This window comes from Prinia subflava, chromosome 10 (genome assembly GCF_021018805.1).
Source record: "Prinia subflava isolate CZ2003 ecotype Zambia chromosome 10, Cam_Psub_1.2, whole genome shotgun sequence".
NCBI lineage: Eukaryota > Metazoa > Chordata > Aves > Passeriformes > Cisticolidae > Prinia > Prinia subflava.
In genome coordinates, this window is record NC_086256.1 from 22,076,643 (window position 1) to 22,093,061 (window position 16,419).

Here is a 16,419-nt window from a genome sequence, read left to right on the forward strand (position 1 = left end):
CAGTAATCTCAAGAGTGGAGATGGAGGGGCATATTTCCTGTTTTTCTCAACTCTAGTATTGCCTAGGGAATGATGATCTCCGTGACATGAGTCAGGGAACTGAGAGAAAACTATTTTTTGCTGTGTGGAATACTAATATTACATGCATGCCAGAGATGTGTGGTGAAATAGTATTTATCTTGTTTTTGTTTGCCTTGCCAGTAGATGGTAACATTTCAATCTAAACTTATTCGAAGGGAAACTTTCTTTGGGAAGAAGAACATTGTCAATTTTTATGTTTTTATTTTCAGTTCCAGGAAATTTGAAGGGTTTTTTTCTTTAAGCAGGAAAATTACCCTGTGCTCATGTTGGTTTTATTCTATTTGTAACTGAGCTTGTTATTTTAATCGATTCCCTGTATGCTATGCTGGACACAGCTGTCTGAAATAGGCTTTATTTTTGTCTGGGTATATGCTGAGATTCAGGAGCAATTAGGCAAATAGAGACTCCAAGAATTTATAATTTAGCAAAATCTCTGAATTTTAAAACTTGCTGTGTGGTTGTTTAGAGAGTGTTATTCCTCAGTTTTGTAGGACAGTGAGATTGATCACACAGGATTAGCTTTCCTCCTTGTGAGGTGCCTTTGGCAGCTGCTGTGAAAGCAGTAACAAGTGTGCTGCCTGGGACACCCGCCTTAGTCTGCTCTGCAAAGAGCATCCTGGAGCATATCTCCAGCTGGAGTGCACCACACCCTGCTGCTTCACTGTTCCGGGCCTTAAAGATTTCTTTCCTCTCTTTTTGCCTGTATTTAACCTGCTGTTGGGTCTAAGTGGTGCTGCAACAATCACCTCCAAATCCTGTCACAGGTACAGCTGACCCTCGGGCCTCTGCTGCCACCTCTACAAGAGTTACTTGTTGAAATTTTGCTTCTCTAAGATCTCAAGCTCATGCCATTACCTTGTTGTCTAAAGTCTTCCTGTCCTGCTGCCTCTTCTGTCTGTGCCCTTACCTGTGCCCTTGTTGCTGTGTAGAGCACAAAGCCACCAGACTAAGCTACTAAAGATCTTCAGGTGCCTGTCTGGCATCTTTTCCCGAGGCACGTAACTGAATGGTGGCCAGGAGGCAGGAACAAGAGAAATTAAATCTAACTGAAATTATATAAGTGATCTCATTCTCCATTGCAGATATTCAGCTCCTCATTCATTTTAGACAATGAATGTTTCTCTGAATGAGCTTTTGAAAGATGCAAACACCTCTTAGAAAGCAAGTATTGTAAAAGGCTCTGTGCTTAAGCACTGTGAGCACCCCGATTCCTCTGAATGCCATTAGGCTGTAGGGCCTTGCCAGTTGTGGCTTACACATTAGCCAACTAAATGAGGATCAAAAATTGTTCTCAGCAGTGGAGTGGAATTTGTTCTGTGGGTAAAAACAATCTGTGGTTGTAGAAATGTCCACGTAGCTCAGTTTAGTGGAATTTTAATCTTGCTTGAATCCATTAATGACAACTTCTGCTACGTGGTCCAGAATCTCCTTCCTCTTTGCATGTTTGTCAGGGATGTATGAAGCGTTATGTGGCAGCTCTATTGGGATAGAAAGAGCTGTCAAAAAACACAGCACTATCTGCAAGTTAGTATGAAAATTGTTAGCTGAAAAGAGCAGGTCTATTTTTAGGAGCTGCGATTCCACAAATTTTCTTTCCTATCCTCTGTGAGTAGTAGTGTTGCAGCAGGTGGAGCTTAGAGGGCACATCCATGGCTCTGTGTTTGGCCACCAGCATGGCACTGAGACTCATGTCACACCATCCTGTGGTGTCACACTGCAAATGAAATGGTGCATTGTGCACAGGACTTTGTGGAACTGCCCCATGGATATGACTAGCAAGTCAATTAGTAATTGCTATTAGGTATTAATTTTAATGTAAAACAGTTTCAGGGAATTCTTCATAATTTGTCTTTAGACCTAGAGGAAAATCTGAGACATCTGAAGGCGAAACTGGTGGAAGTTAACTCCTGACCATGTTTCTTTCCAGAGTATGAAGTTGTCAGGACCTGCTTTTCCCACAAAGCTGGCATGTATGAATTCAGAAGCATTTTCTACCACTGTGTACATTGCTTTGTAAAATGCTGATACACAGAATTAGCTGAGTGGGGGTACCAAAACAAGCAAGGAATGCTAACCAATTCTTACCTTTCAGGCTTCTGTAATACCCTCCCATTGTAGAGCCAGTGGGCATGAACAGGCTGGAGTTGGACAGTGCAACTGATGAGAGAGAATTAATAAACCATTGCACCAAGAGCTGGTGAGAGTGCAGGGTTCAGCTGCTGTGCTGGAGGTAGAAGGGAAATATTTTTTGTAAATACTGTTTCTGTCTTTGTTTAAGCTTTTTTCAAGGGAAGCAGCATGTCACAGTTCACATGATAGCAATTTTATGATTCTCTTCTTTCTCTTTGAGTTTGCATGAGGAATGAGATAATTACCTAAGCAATTAAACACAAACATTTAAATGTAGATATTTAGTCAGTGTTTAAAAGCAAATAGATAATCCTTTACTTGTGTGGATTATTATCATCTTCCCCCTATATACACCTTGTTTATGACACAAGGACCATTTCTGAAAGCACTAATACTGTGAGAGCCAGAGGAGGAGATAATCATGGGACATGTGAATCGAACTATTTTGCTTTCTGAAGACCTGTACACCCTTTTGCCTTCAGAAATAAATACATAATTTTATCAAGTACTGAATATAAAAGACAACAAATAAGGTTATTCTTTTTCTGAGAGTGTGTATGTTGACTCAGGAGGAAATCCTGGCTGGTTAGGGAACCTTGAAGATGATGATCCTTTAGGAGACAGAGCTCCAAGTTTTATCCAATAGAGATCGCTGTAAGTACCAGCTGTAGTTGTGCACTAAATATGTACACAAATGCGAATGGCTATATAATATCATTTGCATTTTAAATTCATCTAGGAGCATCTTGGAGGCATCTTGTTTTGTTCCATTTTAAAAATGTGAATAACACCTGTAATTAAGGGAGAAAACTGAGCCCTGGAAGCTAGGTAGGACTCCCATCTATTGATCTGTGTAAACCCGGCTTAGACTGTCAGGGGAGAAGCAGTCAACTGCTGAGCTGCTTTGTCACTGACACAGTCTGAGAGAGGATTTTTTTGTGTGTGTGTGTGTGTGTCTATACTGTTTATACACCAGTCTATAGACCTGCTGGCTGGTTGAATTTTAAAGAGCGCGGAGGTTTAAAGCCTTGTCCCCCGAGGGATGCTCCCGCCAGTTGGGAAGCGAGCGGGGCTGCTCCGCAGGAGCTGCGCGCACGTGTCTGCCCGGGGAGGGCGGCGGCGCTGGGGGAGCCCTGGCCTGTGCTCGGCCCGGGCCGCGCTGCAAAACACACCCGTAATTTTCAGGTTGTTTAGTCAAAATATTGAGCTAATACCTTTGGTTTTTTTGTTTTTGTTTTCTTTTCCTCGCGTGATAATTTATTCTGAGACAATACAATGGGGAACATAAATGAATACATTTCCATACCCAATTCTGAGTCAGTGCTAAGCTCACCAGGCAGCAATTAAAATCCTTGTTAGTGAGGAGAAAAACCACTTCCTGTAGTGTGAGAATAGGTGCAGATTTAGAAAAAGAATAAAATACTATTTCTTTGGAACAGGAAAGACAAGCTTTATGAGCATGAAGTGAGAGACTATGTGGAAATGTTTCTGAAATTTCTGAGTTTTCATTAGCCTGTTCTGTTTGCTCTGTTTCGTTAGAGTTTATTATTGTTACTACTAGCACTGTGTGTGCTTGTTGCTGACTGCAGAAATCCAGTGCTTACATGTCCTGTTTATATTTGGCTTCTCACTCTTCTGCAGTGGGCACTCCGAGCAGGCAGGATGGTGCTTGAGCAGTTCCTTTTGAAGAGTATTCTGTGTACTGCTGTTGTTCTTAATGGAGTTAATAACCTTTCCCAAACCACATCTGTGGCTTTCATACACTGTGCTAACAAAGTGAAAGTTCTAAAGATTTACTGAAATCTCTTGTATAATATGGAAATTCTAAAAACATTGACTTACTGATTCCAAATCACATGAAGATTTACTGAGGCACATCATATACCCTTAAAATGTTGCCACTGACATACGCATGTTGTAGTCACAGGCATCTTTTCCCTGAACTCTTCCTCTCTTGGTGATTAACTTGTGTGGGCTCTTCATATTTTACACTGTCCACTGAGCCTGGTGAATGTTTGAAATAAATAATCATTGTAGTGTGTAGGAATTTAAATACACAATTTCCCGTAATGGGAGTTGACTGTCCAACATGCAGTAAACCGGGTGTTCAGGCTGCAGAGTGCTAACACCTTAGATCAGCTTCTTAAACCCTCATGTGCAGCCCTGGAAATTTGTAATCAATGTGCTCTTTTGTGAAAACAAACCTTGCAGGGCGGCTCGTGTATACAGAAATACAGGTCTGTTGGGCTGCAACAAAAAAGGAATTCTGCACTTTGACCAACTGCATTGATGTCAACTGTCTCTTCTTGCTGAAGCATTTCGCAGGGGGTTTGTTTTCCCAGTTGGGAGCAAGGAAATAGAACCTATTTTCTGGGATTTTGTAAAGTCATTGTTTAATATTTACTGCTAAATGATCTGGTAATTCACTTTTTTTTTTTTTAACAAAAATGTTGACTAGTTTGAGAGCATTTTTATATTTTAATTAACACATTTTATTTGCCACTAAACAGCTTCTTAAATAAAATTCTGCTCAAAAGAGAGACATTGTCCTTTCATACTGTAGTATGAATGTAGATCTGGTGGATTTTGCCCCCCTTCCACCCCTCCTTTCCTTTATTGATAGCAAAGCTTGCTTGTGAAACCCAAAGGGTTAATCATATAAATTTCTGCTTTGGACCAGTAGATGATTTCCATCATTTTCAGCATTTGACTATGGAACATGTATAGAGTTGTTATACCTCTCTGTAATTCATTCTGCTGCCAACTTCATTCCCTTTTCTCTGCCTGCATTTTAATTGAAACAACATTTGTATTTTTGAGCCAGGATCTGTCAGAAGTCCCTGTGGCTAGTCTGTGGTACAAGTAGCAGCAGACGTGGCTTACCCATATGGTGTGGTGCTTCTTGTAAAATCCATATGGCCTTGTTGAAGGGAATCCCAGCGGGGATGTGAAGGGTGTTAATACCCTTCAGGCCAGGCCTTTCCCTCCTGGGGCTTCTATGGCATTGTCTTTGCAATCTGCCGAAGCACAAACCTAATTCCTTTTTAATAATCAATTATTTCAGTCCAGGAACGTGTGCTGTATTTTTTGTAATCATATATTCCTTGATCTTGTTATGAGTATTTTTGGCCATTTTTTTAAAAAAGCAGCCTTTAAAAGAAGCCTTTTCAAAACCCCCTAACTTCATTTTTTTTGCTTGTATTTTCAGGAAGTGCTGAACAGTGTTCCAAAGTTCTGCTTTCCTTTTGACATTGAAAGGTATGTGCTAAAGTTATCATTTGTTTAAAAATATTTCATAGAAAATTATTTTTAGCATAATTAGAGGCAAGGATTTAAAGAAAAGGCAAATGTAATGTACTCCTTAAGCTTGCACCTGCAGATGAGAAAATGTGCCCTTTGTTCAAGTAAGTATGAAGTCACTAGTAGGAAACTATCACAGCAAAATGTAATCCTTGCAGAATTTTAGGAATATCTCTGTCCAGGTAGGGCTACATTCCAGCTCCCAGTTTTGTCCATTGCAATTGTGAACACCATCTGTGTTAGTATAAGGATATAACACAGTCTCCTTCAAGCAGCAAGCTTCATTAAAAATGTTACGGTGCACCAGGATGTAAAAACCCAGCGAGCAGTACTGAAAATGTGTTGTTTGAGTTCAAAGAAATTAAAACTTTAATTACATGGAAGTAGCTGAATATGCAATTGATTTTTCTCAGAGAAGAATCAAGACCATTATTTATAATTAATTAGTTCTTACCTTTCTGGTATCAGTTATAGTCTGGCTTCCCTGTAATGCTGCCAGTAATTTAAATTGTTCATATAAAATGTTTTTATTAGTGAAAATATTTATTTGGGCTTGTCAAAATGGTTAATGCTAATTTCTTTAATAGATTGAACTCACTCGGTTTGGAAAACCTGTATTGTTGGAAAAGACTGAATTGAAAGTTTGATTTGCATAATTAATGAAAGATAGACTCAGGTAATGTTCAGGCTGAGCCAATTTCAGAACAACATGGGCATCAGTTGTAGATGCTGAGTTGGAGATGAGAAGCATCTATCAGATGCAAGAAGCTGCTGTCAGTAGTGAAAAGCTGGTGTGTGCAGAGAGGAAAGAAGAGAGTCTGCAGCAAAACACACTGGCGAAATAAAGATCTTTATAAACACAACTTCCCTGAAGTAAACTAGGCTCATTTAGCCTCTTATAGCTGAATTTGAGTTGTTTGGTTTTGGAGCTGGTTAAGCTGACTGTCCTTTAAGCTGTTTTAATGACTGAACTAATATGATTGTTGGCTTTAAAGCATTAAAGTCTTTAATGTGTGTAAGATATGTACAGAATTCTGTTTAAAATTGATAATGAAGATGAAAAATGGAAATAAAATTTGAGAATAACAGAAAAAGGTGAGGTTCTGTTGCTGCCATCCAGTGGCAAGAAGATAATCAGTGGCAGTGAATAATTATTTTCAAATAAGTTGTCTTAACTATTTCTCTTGAACCACTCAGAAGGCACTTAGCTGCTTGTATGAAGAGGATGAACTTAATAAACTGTGGGAATACTTGAATTAATAGCATAGCTAAGTATGTATTTTAGCTGATTATCTGAAGGGGTGAAAAACAAAGAAAAAAGGGACAAAAAGGAAAAAGTTAAAGACAGTTTGTTTGTTATTAACACCCGCTGTGCCCTCTCCCCAGAGATGCTTTTTGGCTGTTGGCCTCATGCTTGACTGTGAAGCAGTGTTCTCAAAGGTGCAAAATTTCTCCAAATTCCATAAAGCTTGTCAGCTGGCCAGGAGTGGAGGTTCCTGGGAGCTGGAGTGGTGCTGAGAGGAGTGAAGCTGGTCAGTCTGGCCTGCAGACTGCTCGGGCAGTGCCGTGGTGTCTGTAGAACGGGCGCCGCACTCGCGGCTGCCCGCGGAGCTGGGAGCCCAGTGCTGGGGGATTGGAGGGAGAGCCAAAGGCAACGCGGGATCCTGGGACTGGAACAGCTCCAGCAGGGGCAGGTCTGTTGTGCCGCAAAGGACAGATATGCTGGAAGCTCATGCAGGAAAGTGGGGACTGCTACTGGCGAGTTACTTGTGTGAAAAACTTACTGCCTGCATGATGTGTTTGCCATTTTCTACCCAGCTCAAGTGTTTTCTGTAGTGTGGACACACCTCACTAATTGTTTTAAACAAAACCAGTTGTCTTCTGCCTTCTCAGCTTAATTATTTTTATTTTGAAATTTGGAGTGGTAAAGAAAAGGATTGAGAAAAACACTGCTGAAGTTCTTTTTTTACAGGGCTTTTTTCCACTGGACATTTAAGATGTTACAATCATTTTAGTGTTTGTCTAGCCATATATGTGCTTTCCCTTTTCAGATTTATATATATAAATATATATAGCTTTCCTCTTGTATATAGGATCGAGATAGATGGTACATCTAATACTCCCAAGTGTTTCACAGGTGGTTTCAATGACAATTTCTGTACAGAAACATTTGAACTGAAATAAAATATCTATTTCATTCATTGAGCTTATTGTACTGCTGAGAGCATAGCTTCTCAACCTGTAATATGTATATATTTATATACAAATATACATATGTAAATTTATTTATATATATAAAATACTTCAAGCATTGTCTGAGCCTATTAAGAGCTAGAAATTACTGGTGCAAAAGCAGTAACTTCCACTGATTCTGCTGACCAAGATACTTAAAAAATGTGACTCTGTTCTATAGATTGCTTCTGGGTTTCTACTACACAGCAGAATTACAGTTAATGGAGTGTTAGTTCTGTTGTTTAGCTAAATAAAACTAAATAAATTAGGAAACCTATGTTCTTCAAATTATGGAGAAAGGAAAGCTAAAGCACAGTTACAGCACCAGTAGTAAGATCTTTGTCACCTGTTTCCTTTCAATTCATCTATATTAATTACTTAAGAAATTGAAAAAGGAAAGAAATGAGAACATGTATTTGATTTTCTTTTATCCACTCTCCTGCAATGATCATAGAGATCCAGATTTAGTTCTCACTATTTGATGGTGCTTGCGTCATCTCACCAGGCATACTTTATGCAGATGTTATAAATAACTGTACACTACTCGCTCTAATTATCAGAAGTACATACTGTGAATGGTAATTTAAAATCTAGAGGTAACTCCCATTAAATTGAAACTGAAAGTCAAGCCCAAAGAGGCACAATGGTGTAAAAAAAATTCTTTGACCATGACTTAACTTTTAATTTTATATATATTTTTTAATTGAAAGCAAACACATAATTTTGTTACTTCTAGTTATGGCATGCATTTCATTTTAAAGGGATTAACAAATTAAATGCATCATAGAAGTTCTTGAGCCTTTGTTCTGAGTACCTACGTCTCTTTTTGTGAATAAATTATTTTATATTTAGTAATTGCACAATTGTATAACATTCCAACAGTTTGCATGTCTATATTTACAAAGAAAGACCCTTTTCTTTAGTACTCAGTTACTTTCTGTTCGTATGGTCTAGGAGGATTTAACATTTGAGGACAGAGATTTTAATTTCCTTTTAATGTTTGCTAAAGTAATATTAATGCTTTAGACCAAACCATTTTGTCCTCTCTTGTTGCTTGAATCCTCTGCAAATGCTGTGTGGTTTGCTTCACTTTCCTTTCTCAGCAGTCTTTTGTGTTTCCCCTCTCAACCCAGAGCTGGCGTGTAACTTTGCAGGGTCCATACCTCAGTCTCCACATTCACCAGTTGTGAGCTGGCTGATGCCTAGTGAGGATGCAACTTCTCTTGTTCCTTTTGCAGCCCTTTCAGGTTCAGTCTGAAGTTGTGCTACGTCACTGCCTGACCCCTCATTTTTATCTGTGCTTTGAGTCTCTGCCATTTCTCGCCACCATAAGTACTTCCCTTGCTCCTTTCATTCCTCAGTCTTTTCCCTTTCAGGATGCATTTCTCCTGCTGAATGTGAAGCACACAAGCCTCTTTTAGAGTCTCTTTTGGGAACTGCCTGTAGGATCAACACAGAGACAGTGATGTGTACCTCATTAATTCTCCCATGGTGCTCACCCAGTCACTGGGAAGTGTTGTGTTCTGGAGGATAATCAGTGGTGCTGCTGGAGTCGAGGATTTCTCCTTAGCAGCGTAATGTCACTCGAGTATGGGAATTACTCTGCTGGTTATTTAACTCATAATTTTTTAGTGTGGGTGAGTAATGATGGCAGGAATGACATCACTGCAACTCTCCTGTTCCTGGCTAATGCTGTTTCTGTTGCTATTTGTGGTAAAAGTCTGCAGAAAGACATCTATGATCAAGCAAAGTGCAAACAATGCCTCAAAATCATTGGAATTCACCTTGTGAAAGGTGGTTACAACATACCATACACAAAAATTTTGCCTTCAGAGTAAATAGTTGAGAATGAAAAGTCAATAATCAAGAGAGTATTTCAAGCTGTAGGGGTGAAGATAAACTGCAGCATTTCCTGTACCCTTCAGGCACTGCACTCAGTTTGCAAAGGGGGATTGCAAACTCAGAAATGTAGCAGCAGCTCCACACAACTTTGCATCTTGTGTCTCACTGCATTATGGCACATGTTTGTGTGATAGTGAATGTGTATGTGAGACAAGTGTAGGGACAGGCTGCAGAGTGTGCTGTGAGGAGTGTAACTATGGATTTCAAACAGGAGTTTGGTTTCCGTGTGTGTGCACAAGTCCACCTGTGTGAGAGGAAACCTGGGAGTGCCGAGGGAGCTGCCGTGTGCTCCCATAGACCCTTGGCCAGGTGTGATGGTCAGGGCCCTGAGACAGAGCTTCTAGGCAGGCTTCTGTTGCCATCTGAATACTCCCAGTGAGACTCTTTACTCAGTAGTTGTGGTTTCTTTTAATGCTTCTGTTGTTTTGAAAACATAACCCCATTAATAAGCTAACTGTGCTTTTTATTTGTGGGAATTTTCATACTTGGTGGTGGCATTGTCCATTTTGGTATATTCTACAGTTTTTTTCCCCGTTCCTTTTTTATTTATTTATTTATTGTAAAGGGTTGCGTTTTTGGGAGGCAGAGCTCAGATCAGATAGCTTGGTTGGAACAGAGGAGCTCTCCACACAGGGAGCCTGAGCTGTGGAATTGTGGATCCTGGAGTGGGGCTGGAAGTGAGGAAAAATAGTCCCTGAAGCTTAGATTAGGGATAGCAATTAGCTGAAAGAGAATGCCCAACCTAGTGTTACTGTCACCCTAGTCTCTCCATCAGCTTGTACCACTGCCTTAACATCTGGTTTTCAGATTCCTTGAAACAGTTTCTATTCAGTTCTTTGATTTGGGGGAAATTAGGGTGACTGACTGATGGGTTTGTTTTTTCCCTATCGGTTTGGGAGCTGTAATACGTGTGAAACTTTAGGTTTAAGTAGCAGCCACCAAAGCTTCAGTCAGAACTGTGTATATTAGTTACACTGGTCAAGGACATGTGCTTGATATTTTATAAGTAACAATGACATTATGACTTATTTTTAAAAGAAAACAGAAATCTCTATTCCCATGTATAAGGTCTTAAATTTTTTGAAACTCTTCAAAGGTCTTAAATTTTTTGAAATTCTTCAAAAGTTTATAAAATTTGAAGAAAAAGTAATTTCAAACATCTGCTCTATCCTGAACAAAATAATTTGGAAGAAGAGCAGTTTTTATGGAGAGCAAAGCATAAATTTAGTGATTAGATATGCTGTTTTTTGTTTGAAGAGGAGATTCAGTTCCTGCCTTAATCAACTCTCTCAAGGCTCCCTTAAAATGGCCTGAGCAATGGCTGTAGTGTAAACAAAAATCTTTAAAATGACTCTTTACCTACTCCGTGGGTACTAAAAAGCCTTTTCTGCATTGTGTAGGTACATAGAAAATTTGAAAACCTATTTTTATTTCTATACTGAACTGTAATAACCTTGAAAGAGCCCATTGTAGTCTGCAGGGTTAATAAGTATTTACACACATTCTTCATTATTAGTGATTTATTATTGTTGAACTAACATTAAAAGTAAGCATGCAGGGCAAGAGTTGAAAGTAAGTCAAAAGCAAGGCAGGGGAATGAGTGAGGAGAATGTCAGCACTGGTTGGGAACGATTTGTGCCTGCTCTCTCCCCTTGCAAGTGAGCAGATCAAGCTCTCTTCAAACAGCCAACTAGACCAGCATTCTGCAGAAAGTTTTGCAGCTGGGCTACTTTATCTTGTGCTCCAGTAGAAAGTCTGGATAACATTTTGTTGAGGGAAGTCTGGTATATAATAATTTCATTTTATCTGTGCTGATTTTCATGCTAAGAAAAACTTGAGAGGTGTCAATGCTGTGGTCCAGGTAGCAGGGCCAGGAGCTGCTGCCCGTTTGTGGAGGGGAGATTTGATTTCTGAACAACCTGAGTGTGCTGCAGTGAGACAGAGAGGCACAAACCCCAAGTCACCTGGCCAGTGTGTGTCTGCATGATGGAACATGCTATATGAGTGCTAAAACTGTAGTGCTAGCACTTGTGGAATGTTTTATGTGTCTGGTTTATACACTGTGGTCATCTAGCGATCGAAATCCCCAATTATCATTTGTTTTTCGTGGTAAGGCTTACATACAGTCAGTTTTAATTCTGCTGAAGAGGAGTAGAAAAACAGGCATCCTTGCTTCCCCCACATCTTAAGTGGACCTCTCAAATTAGAAACCCAGAATTAATTTGGTATTTTAAACTGAAGAGAAAATGTAGTCCAGATGGATGGTCGGTCACTGGCTTCTGTTAGCTGTTCTTTTGAAGCATGGGACCAAATGCACAGTTTTGGGTTCTTGCGGAAATTCAGTTTTAGTCTTGGAGTGTTTCTCATATTAAAAATCTGGGACTTGCTGCTGCATCTCTTTTTAAGTTGTGTGGGAAGCAGTTTTCAAGCTGGGCCACTCTTACACTGCCAAAGCATGGAGTTGCCTCTCTTAAAGAAGCAAAGAGAAGATTGTGATTTGGAGGTGGGGAGGTGGCATCGGAAGTGCTTCCACTGAACTGATAACTTGGCTGGGCTATTTTTAATGGAAAATATCAGAATTTAAATCTCATTTTTAAAGTGGCCCAGTGTACAGACATTTTGCCTGACACAGATGCACACAGTACATTAAAGCCAACTTGGATTAATATGGTTGTGCACAGAGCCTCCAGCCTAACCCTGCCAGGTGTTTCGTGGTGTAAGGAGAAGGCAGGCCTGGCTGCTGGAAGCTCCAAGCCTCAGAGTGGGCCATGGCCGAGCAGAGGGAGCTGGGACTGAGGCACCGAGGGTGCTGCTCGGAGCATTTCCAGTGCTCCCAGTGAGCAGATGGGTTTGTGTGCGAGCCCCCGGGCCCAGGATGTGCAGGGTGCTGAAACCACACCGTGCATTGCATGGCAGCTCTCTGCAGGAAAGAGCAAAGTGCAGAGCTGGGGCAGAGAGCACTGCAGGGTTGTCAGGGGAACACTGAGGCGTGGTTATGGATGGATCTGGGGTGCCAGGCACAGCATCCCAGCTACCCACAACCTGCGCAAGGAGGGACTGAGCACAAGCCACTGAGTATTCCCAGTGTTTAAAGAGAGCACCACATTGTTCCAGGCTGTTGAAGGCAACTGAGGAGAGTGCTTGTTTTAATGATTTGAGTTTAATTACCTAATGAAAAAGTCCATTAATTATGGGTGATTTTAGTGGACCAAACATGTCTTTTAATGTTGTATGCTCAGCACAGGCTTTTGGTTCATCCTAGTCATTTACATTCATGAGGGGCTAAACCAAACTGAAAAGAATGGGAGACTGCAGTCTGGGTAGTGGAACCACTTAGCTGATGTTTAAACCTTTGTCATGCATGTGTTAAACAGTATAAAATCCCTGTGTCCTATGTAGCTTCTCTTGCCATTTGATCAACTGCTACTTTCTTTTTCCCTAGGGGGGAGATTTTTTTATATTTTATTTTGCTGGAGATTAAAAAAGCCCAAACACACTGACAAAACCCAACAAAAAATACAACAACCCCCCTGAACGCATATTACAAGGGATAAATTAAAAAAGTATTTGAGCTCTCTGACTGGTAGATGAGGTCTGTGATGATTTTCAGCTTTTCTGGGAATTAATTTTCAGCATGGTCATCTAAGATTGAACCAGAAATGGCAGCTGTTAATCATTGCTAGCAGGTTCTTAGGTATTCTGCTGTAGAAGATCCTGTAAGAGTTGGAAAAGAACAGCAGACAATAGAATTGTATTGAGGATTGAGCATGAAAATACTTGAGACTAGTGATTTAAATGCTCATGTTTTATGTGATTTAATGGTTTTATGCTCTGTATCTGGTTTTTCAGGGTGTCCCAAAACCAAGTAGGACAGCATTTCACCTTTGTGCTCACCGACATTGAAAGTAAGCAAAGGTTTGGATTCTGCCGCTTGACGTCAGGAGGCAAGGTCTGCCTCTGTATTCTGAGGTAAGGTGGTACAAGAAAAATTGAGTCAGTGAGTGAATATAAAAATACAAGAAAAAACTTACCTTTTACTAATTTTCTGCTAATGTGTTTAACTTGGCTATCAGGGTATTGCTTTCCTATGGCAGTGTTAGCATTACCTTCACATAAAAAGTGTCCCCAAGCCCCATATGATGGTATCCTTCTGTGAAGCTAAATAATTTTATTTAAATAACTTGAAATCTCTGCTTAGAAACAGGGAGCAATACATTGCAGCCATAGAGACTTGGACTGTAACATGGATATTTTTACTTTCTAATCAGATCTTTGGCAAGCACTCTGTCAATTCAACAATAAAGTGCATTATTCTGTATTCCTGTCCTTGGAAAGGAGATTTTTGGGTGTCTCTTCCAAGTTCTTTGCCCAGAATATATCTAGTATAAGAAACAACAGATGCAGAGAATTCACAAGGTAAGAGCAGGCTGTTTTGTTGCAGAAGAGACACTGATGATGGGGAGAGTGACCCCAAAGAAATACTTTATTTCTCCCTCTGCTTTTTCTTTCTTCTCTCTTAAGATAATTGTTTTGGTAACGAAAAACCCCAATTGTTTAGCTGTCCTAAAACCATTTGAATTAAATTAAAGGCAGAGTGATCTGATTTAAAGACAAATTTGCAACTTCAGTTAAGGGCCTAGCAGCCTCCAAGCCCCAGAGAGGAGATGGGAATATCCTGTTCAGCAACAAATAGGAAGAACAAAACTGAATTTAAGTTGCTTTCGAAGCAAGAATCTCCAAACACAAGAGAGGAGGAGCCAAATGCATTGGCAGCAAAGGGGAAAGAGAGATTTTTGGAGAGTAGGGTAGGACAAATATGGAAAAAAGCAGGTTTTCAGGTATTTGGTCAACATGGAAATCAGGTAGTCATGGAGGATGTAATTAGGATAGACCATGTGAGTTAGGGAGAAAAACTGAACATCAGTTTGTAAAAGGATTATCAGTAAATGAACACTGAGGGAAAAAAGACCAGCCAATATAGAGACTTGTAGAGTAGTGCTTAAAATTACTGGAAAGAGCACATCAAGAGTTTAATGAACTTTTAAACAGATGCCAATCTAATGTTAAGAGCCAGTATGCTGGATGTTTTTTGGCAAGTAATTTAAAAAGAAATGTTTGCTCTAAATATTGCGAAGAAAAAAAAATACTGCCATATAATGAAAGTAGCAAAAGGGAAATATTTTATTCTGGGAATTAATTTACTTTCTGGGATTTTTGAAATATGTCTTTAGTAATATTGCAGAATAATTTAAGTCTTAGGCTTTTGTATAATATTTAACCCTTTTCTCTGTGATACCTTTGTTTTAATATAACTTGTTTAAAGCCCAGAGTGAGAATTATGTGTATGCTTTTAGCTCTTTTCTGAGTTAATCTTTTCTTCCCTCATCAAACTAGAAACAAATTTTTTTGCATTGTTTTTGTGGTTGTAACAACATTTAATCAGTTATGCACACTCAAGTACATTTAAGTACTGTATGGAGTGCTGCAAAGCAAAGGATGTAAACTCTCAGCTGGTGTAAACTGGATATTTCTTTTAACATTTCCCCATGGACATGCATGAGCTAAAGATTAGTCAATGGTCTGTTACTTGGTAGAAATAAGTAGGAAAATGAAAAGTAGCAAGCTGTAATTTTTCACTGAACCGTATCCAAAGTGTTGCCTTTATTGCTTTTATTGTGACAATTTCAGATTTACAGTGCACAGCTGAATGCGTAACAGCACGATCTTCTCAGCATTGTTCTCGTAGCTGTCTGCTTATCTCCAGAATATGTGTGTGTGTTGTGTTGTGTTTAGCTCAGTGGAAGGAATGCATCACTGTTTCCATCTGATGTGTTCTAGTAGCCAGTCTGGTTTTTGCTCTGAATTCCAAGATTCATTAGAAGTGACCAAGTGAAAGAAGACTCAGTAAGAAGATTTCTTTGGGCATTTTATCTGTCTCTCCTTTGCATGTGCGTATTGTTCTTAAATTAACCGAAATGAATTTTAAAAAATCCATAAAACAAATGGTGGCTTTATATATAAAGAGTATGTATGCATGTTCAGCCTTGCTTTTGTTCATGTATCAAAACAACATGAAATGATACTTGCTGTGTGTATGCACCTGATGGCTGATGTGTGGACAGTTCAGACTGTTCGTTCATCACAGGTTGGTGCCCAACAGCCGTGGACTTTTATATGAACACAGAGGTGCAGGTGTACAGAAATGCCATCTCAAACTGCCTTCTCCATGTGCACATGCATGTACCCCCTCAGACAAGAGGACTGTAATAAAATTACTGACTGAGGCTTTTTTTACAAAGACTGAGATAGTCAAGTACAGAAAACTTAGTTGAATTGTCATAAATAACTGAAATGTAACAAAAAATCTCTAAAGAGAGCAGGAACAAGCCAGTCAAAGTGATCAGAAGGAAATGTTGTAGAAATTTGGGTAGGCTGATGAGTGGGGAACAGGACACAGCTATTCCCTTGTGCATGTCTTGTGTGGATTGTACCAAGCCGTGTGTTAACCTGTGCCAGGGCTTCTAGAGAAATAGAATTTTAACTGCTGAATGGGATTCTTAGCTGAAGGCTGAAGTAAAGGCTGCTTGTCCTCAGGTTTTACACCAGCAACTCAAAGCTGCATGTAAGATTAAAGTCTTGTGGTTTATGGGACTTTGCTCTATAATTCATTCTCCATCTGAAACACTGATTAAAGGAAATTATCTCTGAATTTGCAGCCACATGGTCCTGCTTTAAACTGGATAGTTTGAAACAGAAAATAGATTTGTACATTCA

The 16,419-nt window shown here is 39.6% G+C and overlaps 1 protein-coding gene across 3 annotated transcripts in view; it reads left to right on the forward strand.

Moving 5' to 3' along the window:
* DENND1B (DENN domain containing 1B) overlaps positions 1–16,419 on the forward strand; it is a 152,735-nt gene that overhangs the window by 51,039 nt on the left and 85,277 nt on the right. For all 3 annotated transcript variants that reach the window (XM_063407695.1, XM_063407693.1, XM_063407696.1), the window contains exons 4-5: positions 5,420–5,469; positions 13,495–13,614. In XM_063407695.1, the coding sequence (XP_063263765.1) occupies positions 5,420–5,469; positions 13,495–13,614 (170 nt within the window). The remainder of the gene's footprint in view (positions 1–5,419; positions 5,470–13,494; positions 13,615–16,419) is intronic.